The sequence below is a fragment of the Rattus rattus genome, chromosome 5 (assembly GCF_011064425.1).
Source record: "Rattus rattus isolate New Zealand chromosome 5, Rrattus_CSIRO_v1, whole genome shotgun sequence".
NCBI classification, from domain to species: Eukaryota; Metazoa; Chordata; class Mammalia; order Rodentia; family Muridae; genus Rattus; species Rattus rattus.
Genome location: NC_046158.1, coordinates 106,301,703 through 106,325,574, shown reverse-complemented (window position 1 = coordinate 106,325,574; position 23,872 = coordinate 106,301,703). Strand labels below are relative to the sequence as shown.

Genomic DNA, 23,872 nt, shown 5'->3' with positions numbered 1-23,872 from the left:
GACTGCTCTGTGATAACTGTTTGTGCTTATTAATGCATAAGGATCTATCCAGGCCACAGGGACATTTTCTGTTCACTTTGATAACTGCCCGAGGTGTTCTGGAGGATGTCTCTTGGACCAGTTTGTTTCTGGTGCTATGAGTAATGCCTCTAGGAATATCCTCCATCCATCAGGAGTTCTCCACCGCCTGCGTCCTGAGTAGAGACGCATCTCCGGGCATAACTTGTATCTAGTTCTTGCCGTTGGTGACCAGATGGGCATTGTTAGAGCAGAGGGCAACCCTTTGCGCTCCCTAAGGACAATGTCTGCTCCAGATTGGCCTAGCAGAGGTCACTCCTGGGGACAAAACAGTGCCCAGAAGAAGCAGGGAGAGAGCCAGGCTGGTTCCTGGTTGCCGGTCTGGTCTTAGGACTGCTTCATTGGACCAGGGTTTCACTAGGTGGTCGTGTTGGGCTGCTGGGATTGTGTGTGGAAAATTCTATTTGAAACTGGACCATTCTAGATAATCCAGAGACTCTGAGGTACCCCTGGACGGGCTTTGGGCTGCCCTTGCCCAGCCCGTTGGGAGGGGAGAGAGGCACCGACTGCACTGAGAAGGTGGCTGGGCCCTGCCCCCTATCCGGCCTCCGCCCCTGCCCTTCCTACGCTCCGGGCGGGCGGGCGACCTAGTAGCTCCGGAGCCCAAACCTGTCGGGCCGGTTTGCAGAGCCACGGGGACTGAGGGAAGAAGGCTACAGAAGGATGCACGGCCTGCCCCGTGCTGGTCCGAACTGTCCGCACTGTCTGCCGTCTGAGCCTGTGCTTCCCACCGGTCCGAACTCATGACGCGCACGCTCGATCTCATGGTGCCTCTGCTGGGCCTAAGCCTGGAACTGGCCCTGAGCCTGCCCCGAGCTGTGGCAGCCGACTGCGGGTCCCTCGGGCGCGTGGAGCACCTGGCATTCGCTCCGGTGCCCGGGACAGAACCGACAGCCCCTCGTGTCCGCACGCCGGGGCCCCTGGACTCCCTCTATGGCACCGTGAGACGATTCCTCTCCGTGGTTCAGCTTAACCCCTTCCCGGCAGGTGAGAGTCCCCTCCCCGCCCAGCGGACCTCTGCAGGTACTGGGTCCCCAACTAGCCTCTGTGCACATCTTGCCTACAGGCACTTGCAGGGTGAGGTGTGTGGTACTACACAGCCTTTTTCTTCCACGCGTTCTTAGATTCCACAAAGCAGCAACCCAGCCCTCTTGTTTGACCTTGGGCCAGACCCTTTTCCTCCCGAGGTGCATGTACAGGCTCATTGGCCCAGTGCCATGGTGTCAGGGTTCAGGAAGGCCAGAAGAGGCAGGAGGAGGGGAAGGACTTACCAAGCCAGTGCTGGGCCTACCAGAGGGTCTGGAAAGGTCTGCTTGAGGCCTTCTACCAGCTGCCTCTTCTGAAGTACGATGAGGCCTGGCAAGGTGTCACAGCCACATGACACTGCCCTCTCTAAGAACCTCCCTTAGCTTGGCAGTGGAGAGAGGCTAGACACAAGGGCAAGCCAGTGGCTGTCCTCAAACCCTCAACTTGCTTCCTTTCCCCAGAGTTGATAAAGACCCTGCTAAATGATCCATCTTCTGTGAAGACAGATGAGGTGAGGAGAGTTACAGGTGCCGCGGAAAAACTGTCAAGGGCCAGCAGAAGGGGCCACGCAAGCCCACCTTGCTGAGCATTTGCCAGAGTGGGGTCTTAGGCATCCTTTCGCCTCAAGGCGGGGTTCTCAGTGATCCTCAGTCTCTAGGCCTGAACTGTATCTGTACAATGGTAATTAGCAAGGATGCCACCTGCCTCCTGTGTCCCGGGTGGGTTCCCCAGGGAACACATAGAGGCACACAGTCATTTTCTCCACTGGAATAGGGGGAAGGCAGGACAGCCCCTCACGCCTTGCTGCCTTGCCCAGGTGGTCCGGTATGAGGCGGGCTACGTGGTGTGCGCTGTGATTGCTGGCCTCTACCTCCTATTGGTACCCATCACTGGGCTCTGCTTCTGTTGTTGCCGATGCCGCCGGCGCTGCGGGGGCAGGGTGAAGACGGAGCACAAGGCCATGGCCTGTGAACGTGGCACCCTCATGACCTTCCTGCTGCTGACCACCCTCATGCTTCTGTAAGAGGCTGCCCGGGTCAGGAGGGAGGACTGGATGACGGCGCTATGCTCGCGGGCACACTGCAAGCCCTTTTCTCCTTGCGTCCCTCCCTGCAGGATCGGTATGGTCTGTGCTTTTGCTACTAACCAGTTCACACACAGTCAGACGGGCCCCAGTGTGGAAGCGGTCCCCGAGACCCTGCTCAGCCTAAGAGGCTTGGTCTCTGACGTTCCTAAAGTGAGTACTATCCCGTCCCAGTCTCAAGCCTGAGAATCTGCCAAGCAGAGAGGGTGTCCCTTCCCATGTGCACTTGACTGCCCCCTGATGGAAAGTCCCTGAAACTGTAAGATGGGGCGGCTGTTGAAGGACAGGGAAGGCGGCTTACTCCCTGTGTTGGCTTAGGAGCTGCAGGCCGTGGCTGATCAGTTCTCCTTGCCTCAGAAGCAAGTCTCAAAGGATCTGGATGGTGAGAGTTACATTTGGCCAACTCCACGCCCCTCTGCCCTGGCCTCCCTTAGGGAAACCTCTCAGGTCCCTTAGTCTGGACTCCACCAGGGCACCACCTCACAAAGAGGTATCTCCTTGTGCAGTGGCCATATTACTGGAGGATGAGGTCAACCCACCTTGCAGAGATCACAGCTCATGAGAGGCAGTGGGTGTGTCCTCAGCTCCTGAGGGGACCAACCCTGCCAAATGCCCTGTGTTGTCCAGGTTTCGGTGAGAACCTTGGGAATATAATTCATAACCAACTCAAGAGCACGGTGTACCCAGTGCTAGCCTCAGTGCACGGCCTGGGCCAGGGTGAGTTGGACCAGTGCCCCGTATGTGTGTGGGTCCAGCAGGTGTCCTCTAGGAGCCAATTCTCCCATCCCCCACCCCTGTGTTTCATGTACTACCCCAGCTCCACCCAAGTCTTTTTCCTCCCATTATTCCGGAATCCCGTATGTGGCGTCCCTGCCTACCTCCTGGCCTCCTATGCCCAGTGGCTGTTTCCATTATGGCTGTAAACAGTTTATGCCCCTTTAGCCAGGAGGAGGGAGAATGGTGCTGCTTTTTCCTAGGCTGATGAGGACACCAGGAAGTGAGGAGATCCTCAGGCCATGTGTAACTCTCTTAGCCCTGCAGGTCTCCATAGACCAACTTCAAAGCGTGAACGCCACTTCAGTGGAGCTGCAGGAGGGGCAGCAGCACCTGGGACCACCTGTGCAGGCACACCGGGAGCGCCTGCTCGCCCTGCTTCAGGAGAGCTGGTGCCACGAGAACTGCAAGGAGGCCCTGAGCCAGGCCAGTGCTCTGCAACTGGGTGCTGACTTTAGCCAGGTGCAGGCCCTGAACAAAGCCACTGGGACTTGGAAAGACTGGTCTAGCCTGTACCTTTGGAACCCTCTGGCATCCTAGTGACCAGGCAACTTTCCTTCCTTGGGCTATGCCTTCCTTTTCAGAGCACCCAGGGTTAATGACCCTTTACTCTTAGAGTAAGCCAAAGCTGTCCATGTGCCTCACACTGAGCGCCGAGCTTCATGTGTATCCACTTCTCAGGCTTTGCCTCCCCGAGTGCTAGGGACTCTGTGGTGCCCATTTTACACTTGAGGGTACTAAGGGATCAGAGGCATCTCCCTCCTCGTGTCACAGACACTCCTTATTTCAGATGCCCCCTGTGGATGACGTCCTGCATCGGCTGCAGGGTGTCCCAGAGGCCAACTTCTCCAGCATGGTCCAGGAGGTAAGCCCTATTTTGGTTACCTGGGCTCTTGCTCCACCTACCTGGGAACTAACAAGGAAAAGGCCTCAGTTTCACTCGCTGGAAGAAGAACCCAGTTAAGCTAGGCAGCGGTAGCTTTAATCCCAGCACTTGGGAGGCAGACATAGGCAGATCTATGAGTTTGAGGTCAGCCTGGTCTACAAAGTAAGTTCCAGGATAGCCAGGGTCATACAGAGAAACCCTGTCTGGAAAGACCCAGAAAGGAATTAAATTGAGTCCACCCTCGCCGTGTGGCAGCCCGGGCTAGAGGCTCATTGTGTCAGTCTCCTCTGCACATGGTCAGGTGGGAGAGGCTGATCTACAGCCTAGAAAGAGTTGGGCTCCCATAAGGGACAGGGTCTTTGGGTTACAAGGGAACAGGTGCTTTGGCTGTACCCCAGAAGGCAGGCCTGCTCTCTGGGTGGAGACAGCCAAGGCAGGGGTGGTGCCCTGTGAGTCAGAGCCTGTGACCCAGGGCCTGGAGTTGGAGCATCAGTGAGTCAGCTGTGCTGAGAGGCTGGGAAGAAGGAAGCCAGACTAACACAACCGGAAGGTTGGAGCTGGACTGAGGAAGTAAAGCCGGCTGTTAGGATGAGATGGGTGCACAGTGAGAGGATGAGAGCCAGGGCTGTCTAGGAAGAGGCTTCGAGTACAAGCAGATGGAGGAGTTTATAACGTGTCATGTGTGGAAGAATTGAGTCAGGCAGGAGAAGCCCTGTTTGCAAGGACAAGACCACTTCCTTTGCTGAGAGCACTGAATAGCAGCCCCCTCTTTCTGGGCCTGTGACTTTGAGACCTCAAGGTGGAATTCCAGACAACAGTTGTTTGCTTGTCTCTGCAGAAGAACGCCACCTTCAATAACCTCCCTATCCTGGTTCATATGCAGACGGTCAGTGTGGTCAAAGGTGAGGGCCTGCTTAGGGGCCTGGCTGGCTGCCTGGAATGCCACCCCCAACACACACCTTCCAGGGAGGCTTGCTGAGAGAGGAGCTGGGCAGTGGTTGGGATGGCTGTCTTCCCTGTCTGGTGGGTTCTCTGCGAGTCCCAGAGATTTGGCCCTGACTCCTGGGTGCCCTCTTTGTCCTCTGAAACCCTATGGCCTTGGGCAGATCTGAAAAAGGCACTGGCTGAGCAGCCTGAAGGTGTGAAGATGCTGGCCCAAGCGTTCCCAGGTTCAGAGGCAACTTCCCGCTGGAGCCAGGCGCTGGAGGGGCTGGAGCAGCGCAGCCGCCCCTACTTACAGGATGTGCAGCGATATGAGACATACAGGTGGGCAGTGCTTTGAGCCCCCCTCCCTCCCTCCCTCCTTCCCTCCCTCCTTACATCCATCCATGGTCGCTTCCAGCCTGACAATACTACTGCCTCCTTCTAAGCCGAGAACCCTAACCCCTCTGGCTTCCACGTCTCACCAGGCTTCGTATGCCCAAGTCTGAGCCTGGGCACCCTGTGAAAGCTATGAGACCTCAGCAAACGTTCTCATCCCTATTTCTAAAGATCCAGTCTGGTGCCTAGAGGCCAGCCCTCCAGTACCAGATGGCTTCCTTCTCAGTGAGCCCCATCCTCTCTCTGTGGCAGGTGGATTTTGGGATGCGTGCTGTGCTCTGCCATCCTGCTTGTGGTGATCTGTAACCTGCTGGGCCTCAGCCTAGGCATCTGGGGGTTGTTTGCCAGGGAGGACCCCAGCCACTCTGAAACCAAGGGCGAGGCTGGAGCCCGCTTCCTCATGGCGTAAGGAAGGGGTGGGAGGGGGAAAGGCTTGCCAGATTCCTCCTGGTACAGAAACAGGAGTGGGGTCTGGCAAGTCAGGGGAATGAGCCTCGGTGCTGACATGGTCCCCTCACCTTGAGGGACTCTGGGTAAAGCAATGACCTCCCTGTGTCTCAGTGTCCTCCAAGAGGCTTGGGTTGAAGAAGGAAGAACAACATCAATAGTAACTATGGTGCTCCTAACTATGGTGCTCCTAACTATGGTGCTCCTAACTATGGTGCTCCTAACTATGGTGCTCCTAACTATGGTGCTCCTATCAAGCCCAGACACGGCTTCAAAATCCTTCTTAACCCAGCCTGTGGGCAGTCCCAAAGCCATCGAAGGAAGCAAAGGCAGAATCTGCTTGTCATCCTTAAACTAGATGACCAGGGCTGCCACATACAATTGGCCAGGCTGTCCATACAATGTACCTAGCAAAGGGATCAGTGAAGAGTTGAAATTCACCCCACATTTTGCTCCCTAAGCCTCATGTGCATGGGATGGTGCCAATGCACAAAAGCCCTGTTGGTCAGTGGCACCAGCCAAAGGGACCTTAATGCTCAGCATCTTCAGAGCGTCATCGAGGTAGTTAATAGTGACTATGTAGAAAGGTTGGGCACTGGAGCAGGCCACTTCCATGAACCCTAAGTTCAGATATGGCTCTTTGAACAAGCAGGTGTCCTTCCTCTAGGCTACCAAGGCAGCAGAACCCAACAGCAGTGTGGGGATGGGTGGGTGAGGATGCCAAGGAGTTGCCAGGAGTACTGGGTTCTCCTTTGCCCAGGAGACGTGCCTTGTTGCCGACCCGTGGTTTATGCTGGCCCCAGGATGTGGGTGGGGACAAGGATGGGTCCGGGCAGTCAGCTTCCGCATCCCTTTAATCATGTCTCTCACCTCCAGAGGTGTGGCCTTCAGCTGCCTCTTTGCAGCCCCCCTCATCCTCCTTGTCTTCGCCACTTTCCTGGTGGGTGGCAACGTGCAGACGCTGGTGTGCCGGAGCTGGGAGAGTGGAGAGCTGTACGAGGTGGGCCTGCACCTGTTCCAGCTCAGAGGGGGTGGAAGTGAGCTTGGGCCAAGAGACTGAGTCAGGAGGAAGCGGGAGCCAGGATGCAAGTGGAAGATGGGGACAGAAAGGAGGAGGATAAGATGGGGGGAGTCCTGAGCCCCTAAGGGGCTCCCCAGCAAGGACTCCAGGTGGGGGACACCTGTACCCCACTGCCCCGACTCTGAGTCTAGGAAGGACACTGTACTGAATGAAGGTCCTGCTTGTACCACTGCCAGAGATTCAGGGCAAAGGCCCCATAGGGAGTCAGGGCCTGGAGTCGTGTGAATTAGAGAGCAGGTTTGGTTGGAGTAACAGTGGCACCAAGCATTAGGGCAGCCGTGCCCCTCACCTCTCTGTGGTCCACTTCCTCCTGCCCACCTGCAGTTTGTGGACACCCCGGGGAACCTGCCCCCATCCATGAACCTGTCCTACCTTCTTGGCCTGAGGAAGAACATCAGCGTCCTCCAGGCCTATCGGTGAGTGGGTGTCCTGGGACTGGGAATAGGGTCTGGAAAGAGAAGAGAGGTGATGCCAACCCCACCTGCCATCCCCGTGGCTCTTTGTTGATGTGTATCCTTCTTCCCCAGACAGTGTAAGGCAGGGGCAGCACTCTGGAAGGTTCTACAGCTCAATGACTCCTATGACCTGGATAAGCACCTGGATATCAAACAGGCAAGGAAATGTTTCAGAAAACTGCACATCCCTTCTTCTGTTCTTCTGGGACACTGTCTCTGAACTAAAAAAAAATCTCTTATTAAGGTACCCAAGCCAGAGATCTGAGCAACCAACTCAGAACCTGGCTGAGGCTTGAACTCGGGAAGATTCCAGGGCTATGAGTAGGTGTGTGAGTGGTGGTCACCATGGGCCTCTCTAAGCATGTGCTCCAGAGAAAGCTGAATACAGCACAGGTTATGGGAGGAGAGGACTGTAGGGGGGGCGGGGGTGGGGTTCCTGACGGGGGTAGATACCATGTTCTAACTGGGAGTAGCATGGTAGTTTGCCTGAGCCAGTTGAGTGGCACCAGTGGAAAGCTCTCTGGGACCCTTGCTGAACGCTCAGAGCCAGTAGGTGGCAGTGGCAGACTCTATCCCCCCAATCTGACCTTGGAGATTCAAGCTCGCTGTCCTCCCAGCACTCACCGGGCTCCTTTGCTGGAGATGGTGCAGGTCCTGGGTGCAGAAATATGGAGAGGTAGAATGGGAGGGTGGAGAAGAGAGGCATTTGTCAGTACTGACAAAAGGGCCTTAGAATGTGGTTCTAAAGATATATGAGGGGTTGGGGATTTAGCTCAGTGGTAGAGCGCTTACCTAGGAAGCGCAAGGCCCTGGGTTCGGTCCCAGCTCCAAAAAAAGAAAAAGAAAAAAAAAAGATATATGAAACGTGCCTTCTTTCCTCTCTCCATCCCTAGGTAAAGTGAGGAAACACCCCCCTAACACACACACACACACACACACACACACACACACACACACACACACACTTTGGCTAGCACTCTTGCTGCCCATACAAAGCTCACTTATTATGATTCCCTGCACCCCAATAAACCTCTTGGATTCATCTCTATCCCTCGTTTTGGGGTAACACAATCAAATACAACTCCATTCCGTAAGCCATGGCTAGGGATGTCAGCACCTTCTCCCTCCACTGTCTTTAACCAGAGGCAGTTGCCTCTTGGCTGGGTAGAGGTTTTGCGTCAGGGTCCTGAGTACAATGGACCTCCAACCCTGCTGACCGGAAGTTACCTCAGCCTTGAGTGATCTCGGCTCTAGAGAAGATTCTAACTTTCAGAAAAGTATAGACCAATGAGGCTTCTGGTTCTGAGGGGACCAGGAAGTCCTTTGAGGTTTCATGGTATTTTATCAAATGTGACCTTGAAAAAAACTTCTCAGAAAAGACACCAAAAGGCCAGTTATGCACAAAACAGAAAAACAAAATGTGGCATCCAGGGCACCAAAAATGTCTGCTGCTTCATGCCCCATCCCCATCAACTACAGTTGGGGAGCCTCTCCCTGGAGAAAGTTTACCTAGTAAGATAGGGAGAGGTGGTGACCAGAGATGGGCTGCCTTGTCTGATATTGAAACTGGATAGATGTCATGACCACAAGATGTCTTTCTTGGAAATGTGATGGGTTTATTCACTCACTCACTCACTCGCTCGCTCACTCACTCACAAATCTACAAACTTGTATCTCACCTCAGATGACAGACTCTCCTGCAGATGAGAGTGTCTCAGAGTAGACTAGTCAAAGTCTCCGATACTACTGAGCTGATGAGCTTGGATTAACAAGTCCAAAAATAAGTGATTTTAGAGTATTAGGTGCTGTGAAGACCTTTCTACAGAGGGTGTGATAAAGAAGTTCCAGAAAGCTGTTCTGTATCAGCTGTCCAGAGAAAGTCTGTGCCACAGCCCAGTTACCACATGGTCCCCGGAATCAGGCTGGGATTCTGAGTAGAGGTCTTTTGGGAGCTAGTGAAATTGTACCCAGAGCCCTGGAGACCAGGAAATGCCCCTTAAGCCAAGCAACCAAGCTCAACGATGCACCTCATCCTGTCCTCTCCCCCAGTATACCCATAAGCTTCAGCAGGAGCTTCAAAGCTTCAAAGTAGATCCGAAGGATCTAGACCTGTTGAGTCCTGCTGCCCGCCAGGACCTGAAGGCTTTGCAGAGTAGCGGACTGGAGAAAATCCACTACAGAGACTTCCTTGTACAGGTCAGTGAGGGGGACATCTGGTGCCCCAGCAGCATGTGGCACCCCATGAACGGGTCATTCTGGGTGTGTTGTGTATCTCTCCAGCTTTCTCCACTCTTGGGGCTCCCCACCCCTTGCCTGGTTAAGGACCCACAGGCACTTCCCCAGGTCCCTGCCGCAAGGGCATGTGTCGCTGTTCGTGGTCCTGAACACGCTGCTCTAGAACGGTGGTGCGATCCCCACATAGATGGGTGTTTCGCCTGCATGTATCTGTACATCACATGTATGCAGTATCTGTGGAAACAAGAGGAAAGCTGATACCATTGAACTAGGGTTTCAGATAGATGTGAGCCACCATGTGGGTGCTGCAAATTCAACTGGGGACTTCTGGAAGAGCAGCCAGTGCTTTTTTTTTTTTTTTCTGGAGCTGAGGACCGAACCCAGGGCCTTTTGCTTGCTAGGCAAGCGCTCTACCACTGAGCTAAATCCCCAACCACAGCCAGTGCTTTTAACCACCGAGTCATCTCTCCAGTTGGACAGTGACTTTCTTCCAGTCATCCCAGAGGCCACCTTGTTTTCTGTTTGCTTGTTTGTTTCGTTTTGTTTTTGTTCCATTGAAAACTCTGAAATGCTTCACAGCTTCAGTTCAAACTCAAGATGATTCCTCATGATGGGCTTTCTGGGGCTGGGGACACGGCTCAGTTGGTAAAGTTCTGGTTTATCATGTGTAGAGCCCTGGCTTCGTCCCCAGGAATGCATAAAGCCTGATGTGGTGACACATGCCCGAATCCCAGTGCTTGGGAGGCAGGAAGAGGGGAATGTGCAAGTCTGAGTTCACTGAAGGAGCCCTTCCCTGAGATAATGGAGTGAAGTGGGTGGTGGAAGTGAACGGGCGCGGTTGGTACAGGGCACATTGGACAACTCTAGAAGCTCAGAGGCTGAGGGTGAGTGGGGACATCTGTCTCAGCTTCCTTGGTGTCTCCTGTCTTTCCTCAGATCCAGAAGCCTGTGGTGAAGACTGACATGGGGCAGCTGGCGAAGGAGCTGGAAGGACTGGCCCAGGCCCAAGTAAGAAGGGAGCAGAGACCCTTTAGCCAGACAGCCATCAAGAGGAAGACTGGGCAGGAGGGGCTAGAAATGCTAGGGTTGGGAAGGAGAGGGACAGAGGCTGGGACCTGAGGGCCCTGCCCATGGGGCTGAGGCTTTTTACCCTGCCGTATGGCTTATGGTTCTGCACCTTCAGTTCCCATCCAGGCCCTGCTGCCAACTTTGTGTGGCCTTGGGCAGGCCATTTCAAATCTCTGTCTCTCCATCTGTAGACTGCCCCAGTCTCAGCTCAGGTGAAGTATCTGGCCTAACCTTACACAGCTGGGCCAGCCTCAGAGTCCACTGGTACAGGTGTCGTGAGGACCCCAAATGGACACGTGCGCTCAGTAATGGAGCCACTCTGTATTTACAGAGCCTCCATGTTCCTGGAGTTCCCTTTAAGATATCTTGACCCTGGGAAAGGCAGAGAGCATTGCCCAGTTTTAGCAGTGGGGCCTACAGCCTACATTTAGTGGCATTCCCGCCTGCGGCAGACCTACCACAGGGGAAACTTGAGCTTAGGGATTCCCTGTGTCAGAGCCCAGCACTTTCCACCTTTAATGAATCCTCTGGAAGGGCTGCTCTTCCTATTGGGCTGGGACCCATTCTGATACTTTTGTCTGCCCTTAGAATGAATCTTTACGGAGGCAGCAGCTACAGGAGGAGGCCAGAGAACTTCGAAGCCTCTACCAGGAGAAGGTTGTCCCCCAGGAGAACCTTGTGGTAAGTTCAGAGGGATTCTGAGGCCCAAGGAAGAGAAGGGATGGAGAGAGGGCAGTGTGTGTGGGAGGAGATAGCCACATTCTCCATTTCTTGCCTCTGAATCCTTGCCTCTAACAGCCCTGATTCTTCCTCCACAGGCCAAGCTCAACCCCAGCATCAGGGCCTTGGAGTCCTTAGCCCCAAATCTGCAGGTGGCTAATGGGAGTAGGGGTGGGGGGGGTCAGAACAGGTGGGCCATAGAGGAAAACAAGATGCTATCAAGATCTCTTCTCTGCCCTGTCCCATTAGAAGGTGAACTCCCCCCCCCCGTCAGATCATTAAGGATCCATTCCTTTGGCCTCTGGGTCTTAGAGCCTGCCCCTCCTCCCTTAAGGTGGTGTGTGGTATAATGTAGGATGGGTGGTGAGTGGAGAGATGGATGGCTGATGTGGGCTCTCATCTCCCGCAGGTGGATACCTCAAACGTTCTTGACAGAGTCGACCGTCTAAAAGGAGAGCTGCCTGCTCAGCTCAACCACATCCTGGGGAATGTGAGTTGAAGGCAGGGTGTGGCCTCTAAGCCAAACATGAAGTGTCTACCCCTGGCTTCTTCAGCTCACCTTGGCTCCCATGAGAGCCAGGCTTGTTCTGATGATCCCATTTATGGACGGGTGTGGAGAGGCAGGACCTTTGCCAACCCAGGGCTTCTGATTTCCTGCAGGCCACTGAGTGTTTCCAAACCAAGGAAATGGGCTACTTCTTTCAGTATGTGACCTGGGTGAGGGAAGAGGTAAGTGAAGGTACAGAACTCCACCTGGGCCTTAAAGCACACCCAGCCCAGTGGAGCCCTTCTAGGGTACCTTAGGCCTTTGCGATTGGACCCAAACTCCCAAACCTGCCATCTGCATCCCTGCTCACAAGTAAATGCTGTCTACTCCACTGCTACCCCCAGCCATTTTGTGAGACCCAAGTCTGGACTGGGTCAGACATAGCTTTCTAGAATAGTCCATCTACACCTTGTTCCCATGCCTCTCCATGGACAGGTCCCTTACCCTGCTTCATTAAGGCCATCCATCAAAGCCCACCACCTCCTGCACACCCTGTGGGCCACAGCTTCTGGGAAAGTCTTCACAGGGGGTTGGCTTACCTTGAGTATCCGTGTATGTATGTGCACATGCTTGTGAAGTCAAGCATGTGTGTGCCTACTAGTGAGGATGGCTTAAAGCCATGGTGGGGGAGCCTAGTGAGACTTACATATAGGCTGGCGAGTAGATGTAAAGGGAGAGAGAGCTGAACAGGAAGTTCAGTGTCCCAACCTTCCCGTGGCCCCATGGCCATTATGTCTGTGTGTGCACCCACCACTCTATGTGTAAGTGTAGGTGTTCCTTCGCCTCAGGTGTGTATGGGGTACACATCTGAAGGTCCAGGTCTCTTCACGTCTACCTGCCTCATGTTGGCATGACAGGTGACTCAGCACATCGCCACCTGCCAGCCCTTCTCTAAAGCCCTGGACGATGGTCACATGATCCTGTGTGACATGATGGCCAACCCCTGGGTGAGTGTCCCCAGCTCACCATAGATTTGGAGGAAATGGGAGGGGGCAAGAGGAGGGCATGAGCCCAGGCATGTGGAGTCAGTGCAGGGCTTCTGGGCACAGGGCTTGTGGGAAGGTACCAACCCTGGCTCAGTGAGCTAACCTCATGGCTCCTGTCCAGAATGCCTTCTGGTTCTGCCTGGGCTGGTGCACCTTCTTCCTCATCCCCAGCATCATCTTCGCGGTCAAGACCTCCAAGTACTTCCGTCCCATCCGGAAACGGCTCAGGTGAGAGAGGGCCGCCTGAATCACAGTGGGCATCAGGTATCCAGGAATTCTTTACAGCCATTGGGCTACACCCTGTCTGAAACCTCCCAGGCAGAGAGAGCTTCGAGCCCAGCTCTAAGGAGTGTTGGGGACTGAAAGTTCCCACATAAACCTGACACATGTCTTTCTTGCTGTGACACAGACACTTGGGGAATAGCTTGGGACTTCCCACCCTCTGGAGAATTCCTGAGGCAGGGCTATCGGAGCTCCGGTTGTCTCTGTGTCGGGGTCGAGGGTCTGTGCTAGGGACTCACTTTAGTTTTGTGATGCCACAGCTCCACCAGCTCTGAAGAGACACAGCTCTTCCATATCCCCAGGGTCACCTCCCTGAAGCTATAGAACCCACCGGTGAGTTCCACCCCTCCATAATCCCTCAATGCCTGCACCAAGGAGCTGAGATTTGGGGTCTTCAACATACAGGAGGGCAGGAAGGCTTGGGGTCTCAGTCTGGGTGTGGATAGGACCCATCCCCCCACCTGTTTCCTTTTTAATTTATAACAGGGCAAGGTGACACCTGGGGGTTTCCTGTCCTTCTTCCTTGTCTCAGCCTGGACCAGACGACATCTGTAACCTCTGCTCCAGAGCCCAGGCTGGCCTCTAGTGCTGGGTTGTCCCCTCCACTCCTCTAGCATACCCAGTTCCACATTTGTACTCTTTCTCCTCGTGACTCAAAGCACTCTCAGTCTTTACTGAACTACAGAGCTAACAGGTTCTTGTGGGTGTCTAGCCTTGCCCTCCTCTCTGTGGTATCTCACACAAGAGAGGCCTCTTCACCACCCATGGCAGTTCTTTCTCCGCCTTTAGATGGGACCCAGCCTCCTCCATGCGCCCTGTTTCTTTCTCCGTCTCCTACCTAAGCTCCTTTCCCCTTGTCTAAGTTCAGTCCCCTCAACCTGCCCCAACATCCTTCTTGTTCCCTCCCCAGCCCATTGCTTGCTCTCTCCATGGAGGTCCTGCCTCCCCACTTGTCCCCTTTACCTTGTCCTTACTGCTACCTTGCTGGCTCGCAGGCCTCTAGTATGGAACAAATATTATGGTTGAGGTCATGACCGCTGAGCCTTCTGCAGCTCTCTTCTGGATCTCCTCCTGTTCCCAGTGGGGCGAGACAGCCTGTCTGAGGGCTGAGCTGTCCTGTCTGCATCCTGGGTTAAAAGTGCCAGTGTTGGCCCCGGCTTCTCTCTGAGCACTGGCTCCTAAGAGAGAGCCAGGGATGTGGGCCATGCTGGGGATCTCCCTTTGCTTCACAGACAGTAGTTTGGGTGGTCCCACTGTCTTCCCCAGGATGTATCTGGTGGTAAGAACAGGGTTTCTGCCCTCCCCCTGCCGTCCTGCCCATCACTTATCTCTGTAATGTCCCTATTGCTGAGCACTGAGTCCAGAAAGGACACAGAAAAGAGAGACAGTATGGACCAATCCCTGCTCCGGTAGCAGGTTCTCACTTCCCTCTGCTTTGCTTCTGGGTCCCCAAGGCTGGGTCTCTAGGGCAAAGGTTCAGTATACAGTTATTCTGTAACGAGCATTTGTGGGAAGAATTCCAAGGCCTCTCTAACTGCAGACATCCTGGGACTGCTATAGCAATTCAGTGGGAGGAGCAGAGCCTGCCTCAGCCGTGTGATTCACAGCCTGGTTCTGATGCTGCTAGCTGGGGCTCCTCAAACATGTTCCTAGGTCCCCCAAGCCTCAATTTATTTTATTATAAAACGGAGAGGCTCCTCGGAGCCTGCGTGTAGGGTTGTGAAAGTCAGACATGATGGTGGGTGGAAACCCAGGACAGACCTGGTGCTGAGCTTCTACAGTCCCGAAGTTGGGAGCCAGGCTGAGGGCAGAGCCAGGGTCTGGCCTGAAGGGGGTGAGCGCCCTTTCTGGTGGTAATCCTCTCTCTCTCTCTGGGGCATGTTGATTCGGAATTACATTATGAATGCGCCAGTACCAGTTTTGTGCTAGGACTAAGGATGATGGTACCCAATGTACAAACATACAGAGACTCCAGCCAGCCTATTGTCAAATAGGAATGCTGGGATATGCTCCCCCCCCCTTCCAGAGGTTGGAAGGTTTTGTTTTGTTGTTTGTTTTCAGTTGTTATTTGTTTGTTAACCTGGGGGTGAGGAAGTGACATCCTGTAATTTTAACTGATTGGATTTAAACAAATGAAATAAAAGCAATTAAAAACCATTTCCGGTTCTCTGTCAGAGTCGCTCCTCTGGTCTGCTATATACCTGAGCGCATTTAAGCAAAGCTACCTTAAGCTGGGTTCTCTCTTGTCGATGGGTGTCCCTAGTGATCTACTCCTGGTGGCTGCTGTATCCCTTGATTTTGTTAGCTTCGTCTTGCCTCTCCTATGTGGGGGGCGCTTGAATGTTGGCACTTCTGCATCTGAAAATCTGTCAGAGTAGTTGGAGGCCTTGGACAACATCATCTTCCCTGGGATGTTGTGTGCATCTAACGGTGGTGGAGAACCTAGTAAACAGGGTCACCTTAATCCTTTAGCAGGGACCAAACAGCTCAAAGTTCCCTGGAAAGTAGGTCTGTGCCAACACTTCATATTCCTAGGGTGAAGCCCACCCCGAAGCATGGAAAAACCGCACCTCGCTTTGTTGGACTTGGCTTTGAACCAGGGGTTATTTAAAGCTCTATTCAGCATTTTCTGGGATAAGAAGACAGTCTAGGATGGAGGTAACCCACCATTCCCACCATGACTGTTTTTGATTATTTGTTTTTTTGAGGTGCTGGGATTCCAACCCAGTACTTCATTCATATTAAGCAAGCATTCTATCAAATGAGCTACATCTCCCACCGATTTGCTCTCTGTAGCTTAAGTATATGTATACGTATACGTATATGTATACGTATGTATATGTATACGTATGTATACATATACATATATGTAAATATAATTTCAAATGCTCAAAAGGCACATACATCACACATTCTCGGTGTCTATTCCTCAAGTTTAGCACCCAGAAACCTTGTCACAGCCATGGGACACTGGTTTGGAGAAGGGGTTGTTCAGAGGCACCCAGGGATGGAATGATGCTGGCAGTTGACAGAAAAACAGATACAGCTATAGAGGTAAACATGGCCTCTTCTTGAGTTTCTCTGAGTGGTACTTGTCTCGAGCTGCTTCACAGAGAAGCTGAAGCCCCTCACACTGGTGGTTGTCTGCCACCACCACACTCTCAGAGGAGGTCCAAGTTATCATCTGGTTGAGCCTGATGAAGCTCCAGGAAGTTACCTGGTTGCTTCAAGGTCATCTAAGTTAGTTTCAGGTCCCCTGGTCCTGACCCTGGACATGTTCTCCTGGATTCTCTACAGGTCTCCGTCTCCTGTGAGCACAGGGGAGGGAGGCCCTATCTCCAGGGAAGTCAGATGTCCTTTGATGTCTCTGTAGCAGGAGGGATGGCAGATTGGGGGCCCTAGGAGTTCTGCCAGATGCTCCACCTGGTCACTCAGCACAAGGCCCTGTGGCAGATTCTGCCACAGGAGTGCCGTGTGGGTCAGAGCATCTGAGGTTCTAGGTGAACGGGTCTGGGCAGCTCGGGGTACAAAGCAAGGGACGCATGGCCGGGGGGTGCAGCAGAGTGAGAAAACATTTATTCACTGAGCTAAGACTGCAAACCAGGAAGTGTGCTGGGCACTACGGATTAGCCAAGAAGCCAAGAAAGAGGCAGCCATTTAGCTACTTGGTTTAGAAAAGGAAGGCACAGGGATCAGGTGTGAGCAAGACATACCCAGAGGAATTCCCAGGGTCCAGCCTGAAGTCAGTGTGGACAATGGACAGTGTCCCTCCCTCTATTGTCCAAGAGCCAAAACCATCTCCTTACCTCTTCAGCACATGTGCTGAGCTGGGACACTGTCAGCCAGCCTGATAAAACAAAACCTTTTCTCCTTATAACTGTCCTTCCCTGAGTATCTCAGCTGTGCCATGTGGAGTGCTTCACGTGCTTCAACCATATAGCAGCACTAAAGTTGTAGAACTGGGTGAGGAGAGTTGGAGTGAGACCTATCCTGACTGCTGCCCACAGGTGATGTGGGATTCGGGGATGAGGCAGCCACGCCCTCATCTGCATTGAGGGTACCAAGGAGCCAGGGCTAATGGAGACTTGAGGGAGGGACGCTAGGCCTCAGGGTGAAGTAGTGAGGGGCCTTCCCTTTATTAAAGCCAGAAGCAAGAGGCATCAAAAAAAAAATTAAGAGCAGGAGAGTCAGCAAGATGTCTCAGTGGATACGGGGACTTACTGCCAAACCTGGGGACATGAGCTTGAGTTCTAGGACCAAGTGGTTGGAGAACCAACTCCCACAAATCGTGCTTTGAACACTGCATGTCCACCGTGACCCATGTCCACTTCCTGCCTTCTTTAAATAAATAAAAAAGAGCAAGTGGGGTCCATGGACTCCTCCAGTCTGAAAAATGCAGGGCCCAGATGCTTCCTTCTCCCTCTTTAGGGGTCACTGTTATAAATGGCAGTGCCCCGGGAGGGTGGCTGGTTCCAATGAAGGCTCCTGTGAGAGTTGGGATATGACCACATTGGTTGGCCCTGCTCCAGGCCTGGCGAAGGCACAGGCTTCGGACAAGAGCAGGTGCATCTACCCCTGGGTGTTGGAAGCTCCTTGATAGCCATGGTCCCCCAAGCACAAAACAGCCACCTGGAAAGATGGACCTACCAACTGCTCAAAAACGTCCATCAGACCGGCCTGTAGGCAAGGGTGTAGGGCATTTTATTGGTTAATGATTGATGGGGGGGACACTGGGGGCAGTGCCAACCCTGGGCAGGTGGGTGTTGGTTGCATCAGGAAAGCAGGCTTTGCTAGTCAGTGAGCAGTGTTTTTCCTCGGTCTCTGCTTCAGTTCCTGCCCTTCCTTCCTTCCATGCCTAAGTGTATGCACAAAAAACCCTTTCCTCACACAAGTTGCTTGTGGATTATAACACCAAGAGAAAGCAAACTAGGACATGGGCTCTGAAGACCCTTGGAGCTGCCCACCACAGAAAAGGGAGAGCCAGTCACTCCACCAAATCCAGAGAGGAGCTTAGCTAAGCCTGACCACCCGCCCTCCCTAGGAGCGGGCTTCCTGCCTTCAGAAGCTCAGTTTGAGCCTAGTGGCCCCCACTTTGGGGCAGGTGTGCCAAATATGAGTGAGCCAAAAGAGAGCCCCGACTGTGCTGTGTGGCCTGAAGTGACCAAGAACTGCTCTGTCCCCCTCCCAAGAAGTGTCCTGGTTTCCATGTGGCTGGTGGCAAAAGAGATTTCAAGGGCCCGAGGAAGCCACTCCAGGTGTTTGCCATTCCGGGTTGTGTCCACTTCTGAGATTTGCAGCTCCCAGAAGAAGGCTTTTTAGGGCAACAGACATTTTTGGAGCTCTCATGAGATGAGACCTGACTACACACAGTGGTGGTCCTCTCACAAGTAAGGACTGTGAGGCATGAGCCCTGAGAAATGTCCCTACCCACTCTTCAAGGCCCAGACACAGAACGGGCAAGAGGTAAAACATGAAACTTGAAGCTCATCTGAGCTAAGTCTGAGAGACTAGGGGAGAAACTAAACTTGAGTCTGGTATGGAGAGGTCTTGAGCAGGGACCAGGGAGGGTTAGATGACTCCAAGGTCTTTGGTTATGTGTTTGTGAGTTTCTTTCTTAGATTAGAGGAGAGGACTCCAGTTGGTTGTGCTGGTCCACAGCTGAGTCTTTGCGTGTTATAATACAAAGAAGAGAACAGCCTCCTGAAACTTGGAGTTGTCCCTCCCTCTTCCTCTTGCAATCTGCACCCCACCCCATCCCACCCCCGGCCCACCCGAGGAAGCCACAGCCAAGACCCATCAGCCTAACAGTTGTCAAACCATACTGGGCCTCCTTCAGCATTCTAGACCTTTTGGGGTTCAACAAGCCCCCAATCTTCTCAGATTCCAAGAGTTTAGGGGAAGTCAGCCTGTGCCCATGTGGCATAGCAAGGCTGAGGTCCACTTGAGGAGTCCCTGCTTCAACCCTTTTTGTTCCTGCATCTCCCAGAGACCCTGGAAATGCCTGGGGCCCTGGGAGAGTCTCTGAGAGAACCTGAGGAAAGGGGGTCAGGTGACTTTGAGGCTGCTGGCAGGGCACAGATGCCCATACATGTGTTTATGAGGGGGACCTGCTGGAGAGGGGCTTGGGGGGGTGTTGCTGGCTCCCTGGTAGGCCCAGGAGGAGAGAATTCCGTTCTATGCTGTCTCTGCTATTGCCTGTTACTTCCAAGGAACTCATATCAGAGGAATGGAATTTCAGCAACGGTGCCAAGCAGAGACTTGTGGCTCTCCAGAAAGAGGCGCTGGCTTGGCGTGGAATGCTCAGAAGACTGTGCCTCTCAGAAAATGCCACGAGTAAGGACAGGCCTATGTAATAAGCACGTCCTGAATCTTAGACATGTAACTGGTGAGTAGAAAGTTCCCCCAGTACTGGCTCTGAGTGAACACAGCCTGGACCTCATGCTTTGTTGGGTAGGCAAAGACTCAGCTTTTCTGAGTTTGGCCATCATTTGCATAGACTGCGATAATGACCCTTTTCTCTCAAGCCCACTATGCTACTCCAAGGCCTCCTGGGAACTTGCCTAATGCCAAGTCAGCTGGGAAGGTTAGCCCTGACCCGGGAGCCTCTGGGGTCCTTGTCCTCTTTCCTAGAGAGTCCTAGGTCTGCTGAGTCCCTTGCCCAGAGTGAAGTCCTGCTGCACAGATGGCAGAGTTGTCACCTCTCCTCTAGGGACGGCTTTCCTGCCCTGGAATCAGGAGCCCCAGGGTTTTGTTGCCCGGGAGGGTCCAGCAGCTGGAGCTAATTGGTTGACTCGATAAAAAGGGGGCGGGACAGGGTAGGGAGGGCAAGCAAGTGCTCCTGAGCTTTCTGGGAAGGAGGGGGGACAGCTCAGGCTCTGTTTCCATGGGAACTACTGGCACAGGCAGGCTCCTCCGGGCGCCAAAAAGGGAAACTTGGCGCAGGTTTCGGCACCTGGCTCCTGGTGGATTCCCTCGGGCATTAGAAAATGCCCAAGAGCTTGTCTCCAATAGGCAGGAAGGAGCCTTTCAAGGGACGCTCAGGACCCCTGATCCCTTCTTCCTTCCCCAGGTCCCACATCAGGAGATCGAGGGGAGCTCCTGTGGTTGCTCTGAATGCCTAAATTTGGTCAAACCTTGGAGTCAAAGGACAGTGAAACTGGGAAACTGTTAAGTGCTCGCTCCGGCTTGGAAGATTTTTATACTGCAAGGCCTATGAGGGGTGGCACAGAGGTGACTAACGGATGGGAGAGGGCAACAAGAGGTAGAAGGACCCCAGGTATTACCTTAGTGACGTAATCCCAAGGGCTCCTCTCTGTCCTGCGCAGGGACTGGAGGTGGAGTACCCTCCCTTCTTTTCCTGTGACTAGGAAGGGTGGGAACAGACCCTGTACTAGCGGGAGGTGAGAGCCAGGGATAGACCCTGAGCCTAGACAGGGGGACAGATAGGCTGAGAGGCCAGAACTAGGAGCCCAGGAGAAAGAGAAACTGGAGGTTGTCAGAGGATGGAGGCTAAGGAGGGGGGAGATAAGGAGGGGGAGGGAAGAGGCAGAGGAAGAGAGGTGGAGCTAAGACCGGGGAGAAAGGGAGGGTGGAAGGAGTGGGCAGGGGGCGGGAGAGAAGCCTCCAGTGACAATTGCGTCTGGGTCCAAGCAAACATGAGGCAGCTGCCAGCCGGACCAGGCAGTCTGGCTCGTTCAGGCTGCAAAGCGGGAAGATTAGTGACGGTCCCTTTCAGCAGCCGAGATGCAGAGGACCAAGGTAGGCTCTGAGGGGCTGAGCACTTGCCTGGACTTGGGGAATGCGGGGCTCTGGTGTTGGTATTGGCCATGACCAGAGTATTTTCACAGTGGTTGTTGACCCCTACTCTTGCTGACCTCTCTAAAGGAAAGTGATTGTTCAGGGCATCCTGCCAGGGAGGCTGGGATCCTGTGGCCTTTGGATGGAAGAGACTCTGGGTGTCTGTGGACAGAAGAGAAGCTTGAGATTAGCTCCACGACTGGTCCTGTTCAATTAGGTCCTTGGGGCAGGGGCCGGGGTAGCTGACCCGACTGTAGCCTCATAGACTTTAGTGAGACACAGGAGCGTGGAAAAGGGTGTCTTATGTGTGGGGGCTAGTCAGTGAGTGAAGCTTCCAAGTCATCTTTCAATGAATGATGAAGACCCCCTCCCTCCTTAAAGCACTATGAGGCCTCTAATAAGACCACAAACATCTCTGCCCCTGTGGTTGGGGGATGGAGAGAGAGGGGAGGCAAAGAGGCACCTGGCACAAAGTTCAAGAAACAGTAGCCAGGTGAGGGGAAGGCTGGAGCCAAGAAAAATACGCTGTGCCCCCGCTGAGCATTGACCCTCAGAAAGTCTGACTGGAGCCTTGCATGCTGCCCACAAGCCTGGGATGGTCTTGCTTAGGGAGAGAAAGGGCCAGATCCAGGTCCAGTTGGATGCCCTAAGTAAGGAAATCAAGGTCTTATTTTACAAAAAAAAAGATTAGATATTAGACTGACATCTTACAGTCTCTCCTCCCAAAAGATGGCTTCCTGTCCCCCTCCCCATGAGGACAAGCAGCCCAGAGAGGGCTGGAGACGGGTTTCAGGCCATACTACCCCAAACCCAGGATACTATCCCTGCCCTGTCTGGTCCATTTCCCAGGATACCGTGAACGATTCCCAGATAGAACAAAGGGTACCTTGAAAGGTACTTTCTCTCTTGTCACATGTGTCCCTAGCAACCTCTGGACTGGCAGGGCAGAAGCATAAACAGCCCTCCGTCCCAGACTCACATCCACACTCAGATCACAAGTTACTGCGTGCAGCACAGCTGTGTACATCCATGAACATTGGGTCCACATAGACCCTGTGATGACCCCTCCCTCACAGAGCCAAGCAACTCGATTCTGTGTGCCCACAGGTACAGGGATTTCTAAGTCATGCGTGCCTAAATGTGCACAGCTGGCGCTCGCCGCCAGCCGAGGATAGCCCCTTCCCTTTACCCTTCTTTGGTGGTCCCAGAATTCTTCCTGGGTCCTTAACCACCACTCCCCTACCAGTTGGACAGAGTGAGTGGCCCATAGTCTACTTGGCCGTTCTCTTGGCCACTGTCACCTCCACCGCGCCCACAATTGGCTCCTGGGCACCCATGGGGCACATTGTGCTTATGGCTGCCCTTGGATTTCCATGTGTAGCCTGGCCCAGGATGAAAGCCAGCACCACAGTGGCAGTGGTTCTGGGTGAAGTCCCTATTGTCCCCTACCAGTAGGAGATTATGGAGGTGGCAGGAGGGACAGTAACTAGCATAGGCTGGGAGATGGCCCCGCTTATCACAGTCAATAGCTGACCCAATTCTGCCCCTGCCTTCTCTCCATACCCCAGCCATCCCTTTCTTTACTGGCTTCCACTTGGCTCTGCAGAGTGGACCCTACCATCTTCTTTCTAATGCTACCAAAGCTCAGAGTAGGCACTGACCACAATGCCAAACCCTGTGTCGGGAGGAGCGAGCCAGCAACATGCAGCTTCTGAGGTGGTAAAGTGGACACCAGATCAGTTTGGCTTTGGGAGCCTCTCCAACTTCTTGCAAGACTCACCTTAATTTGCCCTGTTTGCCAAGGCGGTAACGGTAACCGAGAGCACAGACAGGGCCACCATTCCCTCTAAGACATTATCCTCATGCAGTCAACCAGGTGGGACTGGTATTGTTCTTACTCTACAGGCGAGGGGCAGAGGAGGGTCCTAAACTGCAAGCAGGGTTGGGACTGGATCTGAGCCCTGTCTTGTCTCCTGCAGCACAGACCCCAAGCACTGGGTGAGCTGTACAGTAGAGTGGTAGGAGCAGACTCCAGGGGACGGGGCGTGCCTTTAACCAGGCAGCCAAGGAGGTTTGACTGGAGACTTTCTGACCTGTTTGTGCCTTCTTAGCCTGCCACTTAATGACACTGGGGACTCTTTCCAGCCATGAGCCTGACTGCATTAACCCCTACTTCCCCTTGCTGGGCTGTGGATCCAGACATGGAAAGGAAAGAACCTGAGGTTCTCTCCCTCTTCTTTCTTTTTCTCTTCATTTTCTGTTTCTTCTAGCCTAAGCAGCCTTTGCTGTGTACCAGAGGATGACATTGAACTTCTGATCCCCTGCCTCTGCCTCCTGAGCAGTGGGATTACAGGTGTGTGTCACCATACCCACTTCACTGGGGGGCTTAAAGCCAGGGCTTCATACGCAAGTCAAACATTCTCTCATCTTAGCTCAACTCAGTCCGGTCCCTTTCCCTTCTTCCTATCTTCCCCAAAAGTAGAGAGCTGTTAGGATAAATCGGGCTGGTCTTAAGGGCACCCTCTGCTCCCTCAGCCCCCTGATCCTCACTGGGATTCTCAGGGGAAGTTGCAGGCTCCCCAAAATGGCCTCTGTGAGAGCTTTCATAGAGAAGACAAAGGAGGGAAAGGGGAAAGCATCGGCCTTGACCAGTCCTGCCCCAGGCAGGACATGTGCACAGGGTGCGTGACTCACAGCTCCCCCCAGCTCCCAGCTGACTGACGTCTCCCCCCCTTGAACAGGTGCATCTGTCAGCTGTGATCAGCCCACATCCTAGAGTGCCACAGCGCAGCCATGTGACAGTGCCAGAGTTGGAGCAAGGGGAGCTGACAGGCAGGAGGACAGCCAAGAGGGGCCTGTCCCTGGGCTCTCCCACTCTGGCCTGTCTCAGCACTCTATCCTTAAGTCAGGTTTGTGCTCCCCTCACACTCAGTGAGGGTGAGCAAAGATGCTAGACTAAGGTGTCACTCCTGCTTTCCCCTGCCTCCCGACTGTGGGTGACCTCTGGGACAAAGAGGAGATCCTTTTCCCTGGTATCATGCCCTCGCCAGGCCTTGTGGGAAAAGCCTCTTTCCAGATAGGCACTC

At 53.7% G+C, this 23,872-nt stretch overlaps 2 protein-coding genes across 3 annotated transcripts in view; both read left to right on the top strand.

Annotated features, from left to right (window-relative positions):
* The first annotated feature begins 681 nt into the window (after nt 1–681).
* Nucleotides 682–13,563, top strand: Prom2 (prominin 2). Its single transcript, XM_032902340.1, has 24 exons — nt 682–1,065; nt 1,566–1,615; nt 1,922–2,124; nt 2,221–2,341; nt 2,507–2,570; nt 2,816–2,905; nt 3,222–3,424; nt 3,753–3,827; nt 4,687–4,750; nt 4,955–5,114; nt 5,421–5,573; nt 6,492–6,615; nt 7,021–7,112; nt 7,224–7,308; nt 9,201–9,347; nt 10,323–10,394; nt 11,043–11,135; nt 11,273–11,326; nt 11,584–11,664; nt 11,835–11,903; nt 12,579–12,668; nt 12,829–12,935; nt 13,250–13,322; nt 13,476–13,563. Exons 1-23 carry the CDS (start codon nt 822–824, stop codon nt 13,311–13,313), a joined length of 2,505 nt encoding a protein of 834 aa, XP_032758231.1. The 5' UTR covers nt 682–821; the 3' UTR covers nt 13,314–13,322; nt 13,476–13,563.
* Nucleotides 13,564–20,603: 7,040 nt separating this feature from the next.
* Nucleotides 20,604–23,872, top strand: part of Kcnip3 (potassium voltage-gated channel interacting protein 3) — a 63,605-nt gene continuing 60,336 nt past the window's right edge. The window contains exon 1 of one of the 2 annotated variants that reach the window (XM_032904163.1): nt 20,604–20,747. In XM_032904163.1, coding sequence (XP_032760054.1) covers nt 20,645–20,747 — 103 coding nt within the window. In that variant the 5' untranslated portion in view covers nt 20,604–20,644. The remainder of the gene's footprint in view (nt 20,748–23,872) is intronic. The other variant, XM_032904164.1, reaches the window with a different exon arrangement.

What these genes read in the sequence shown, in the direction of transcription:
- Prom2 (XM_032902340.1), top strand. Translation starts at nt 822, where the DNA reads ATGACGCGCACGCTCGATCTCATGGTGCCTCTGCTGGGCCTAAGCCTG. An exon ending in TGGTCTCTGACGTTCCTAAA is followed by an intron (nt 2,342 to 2,506) that starts GTGAGTACTATC and finishes GTGTTGGCTTAG; the next exon opens with GAGCTGCAGGCCGTGGCTGA. An exon ending in AGAGTGGAGAGCTGTACGAG is followed by an intron (nt 6,616 to 7,020) that starts GTGGGCCTGCAC and finishes GCCCACCTGCAG; the next exon opens with TTTGTGGACACCCCGGGGAA.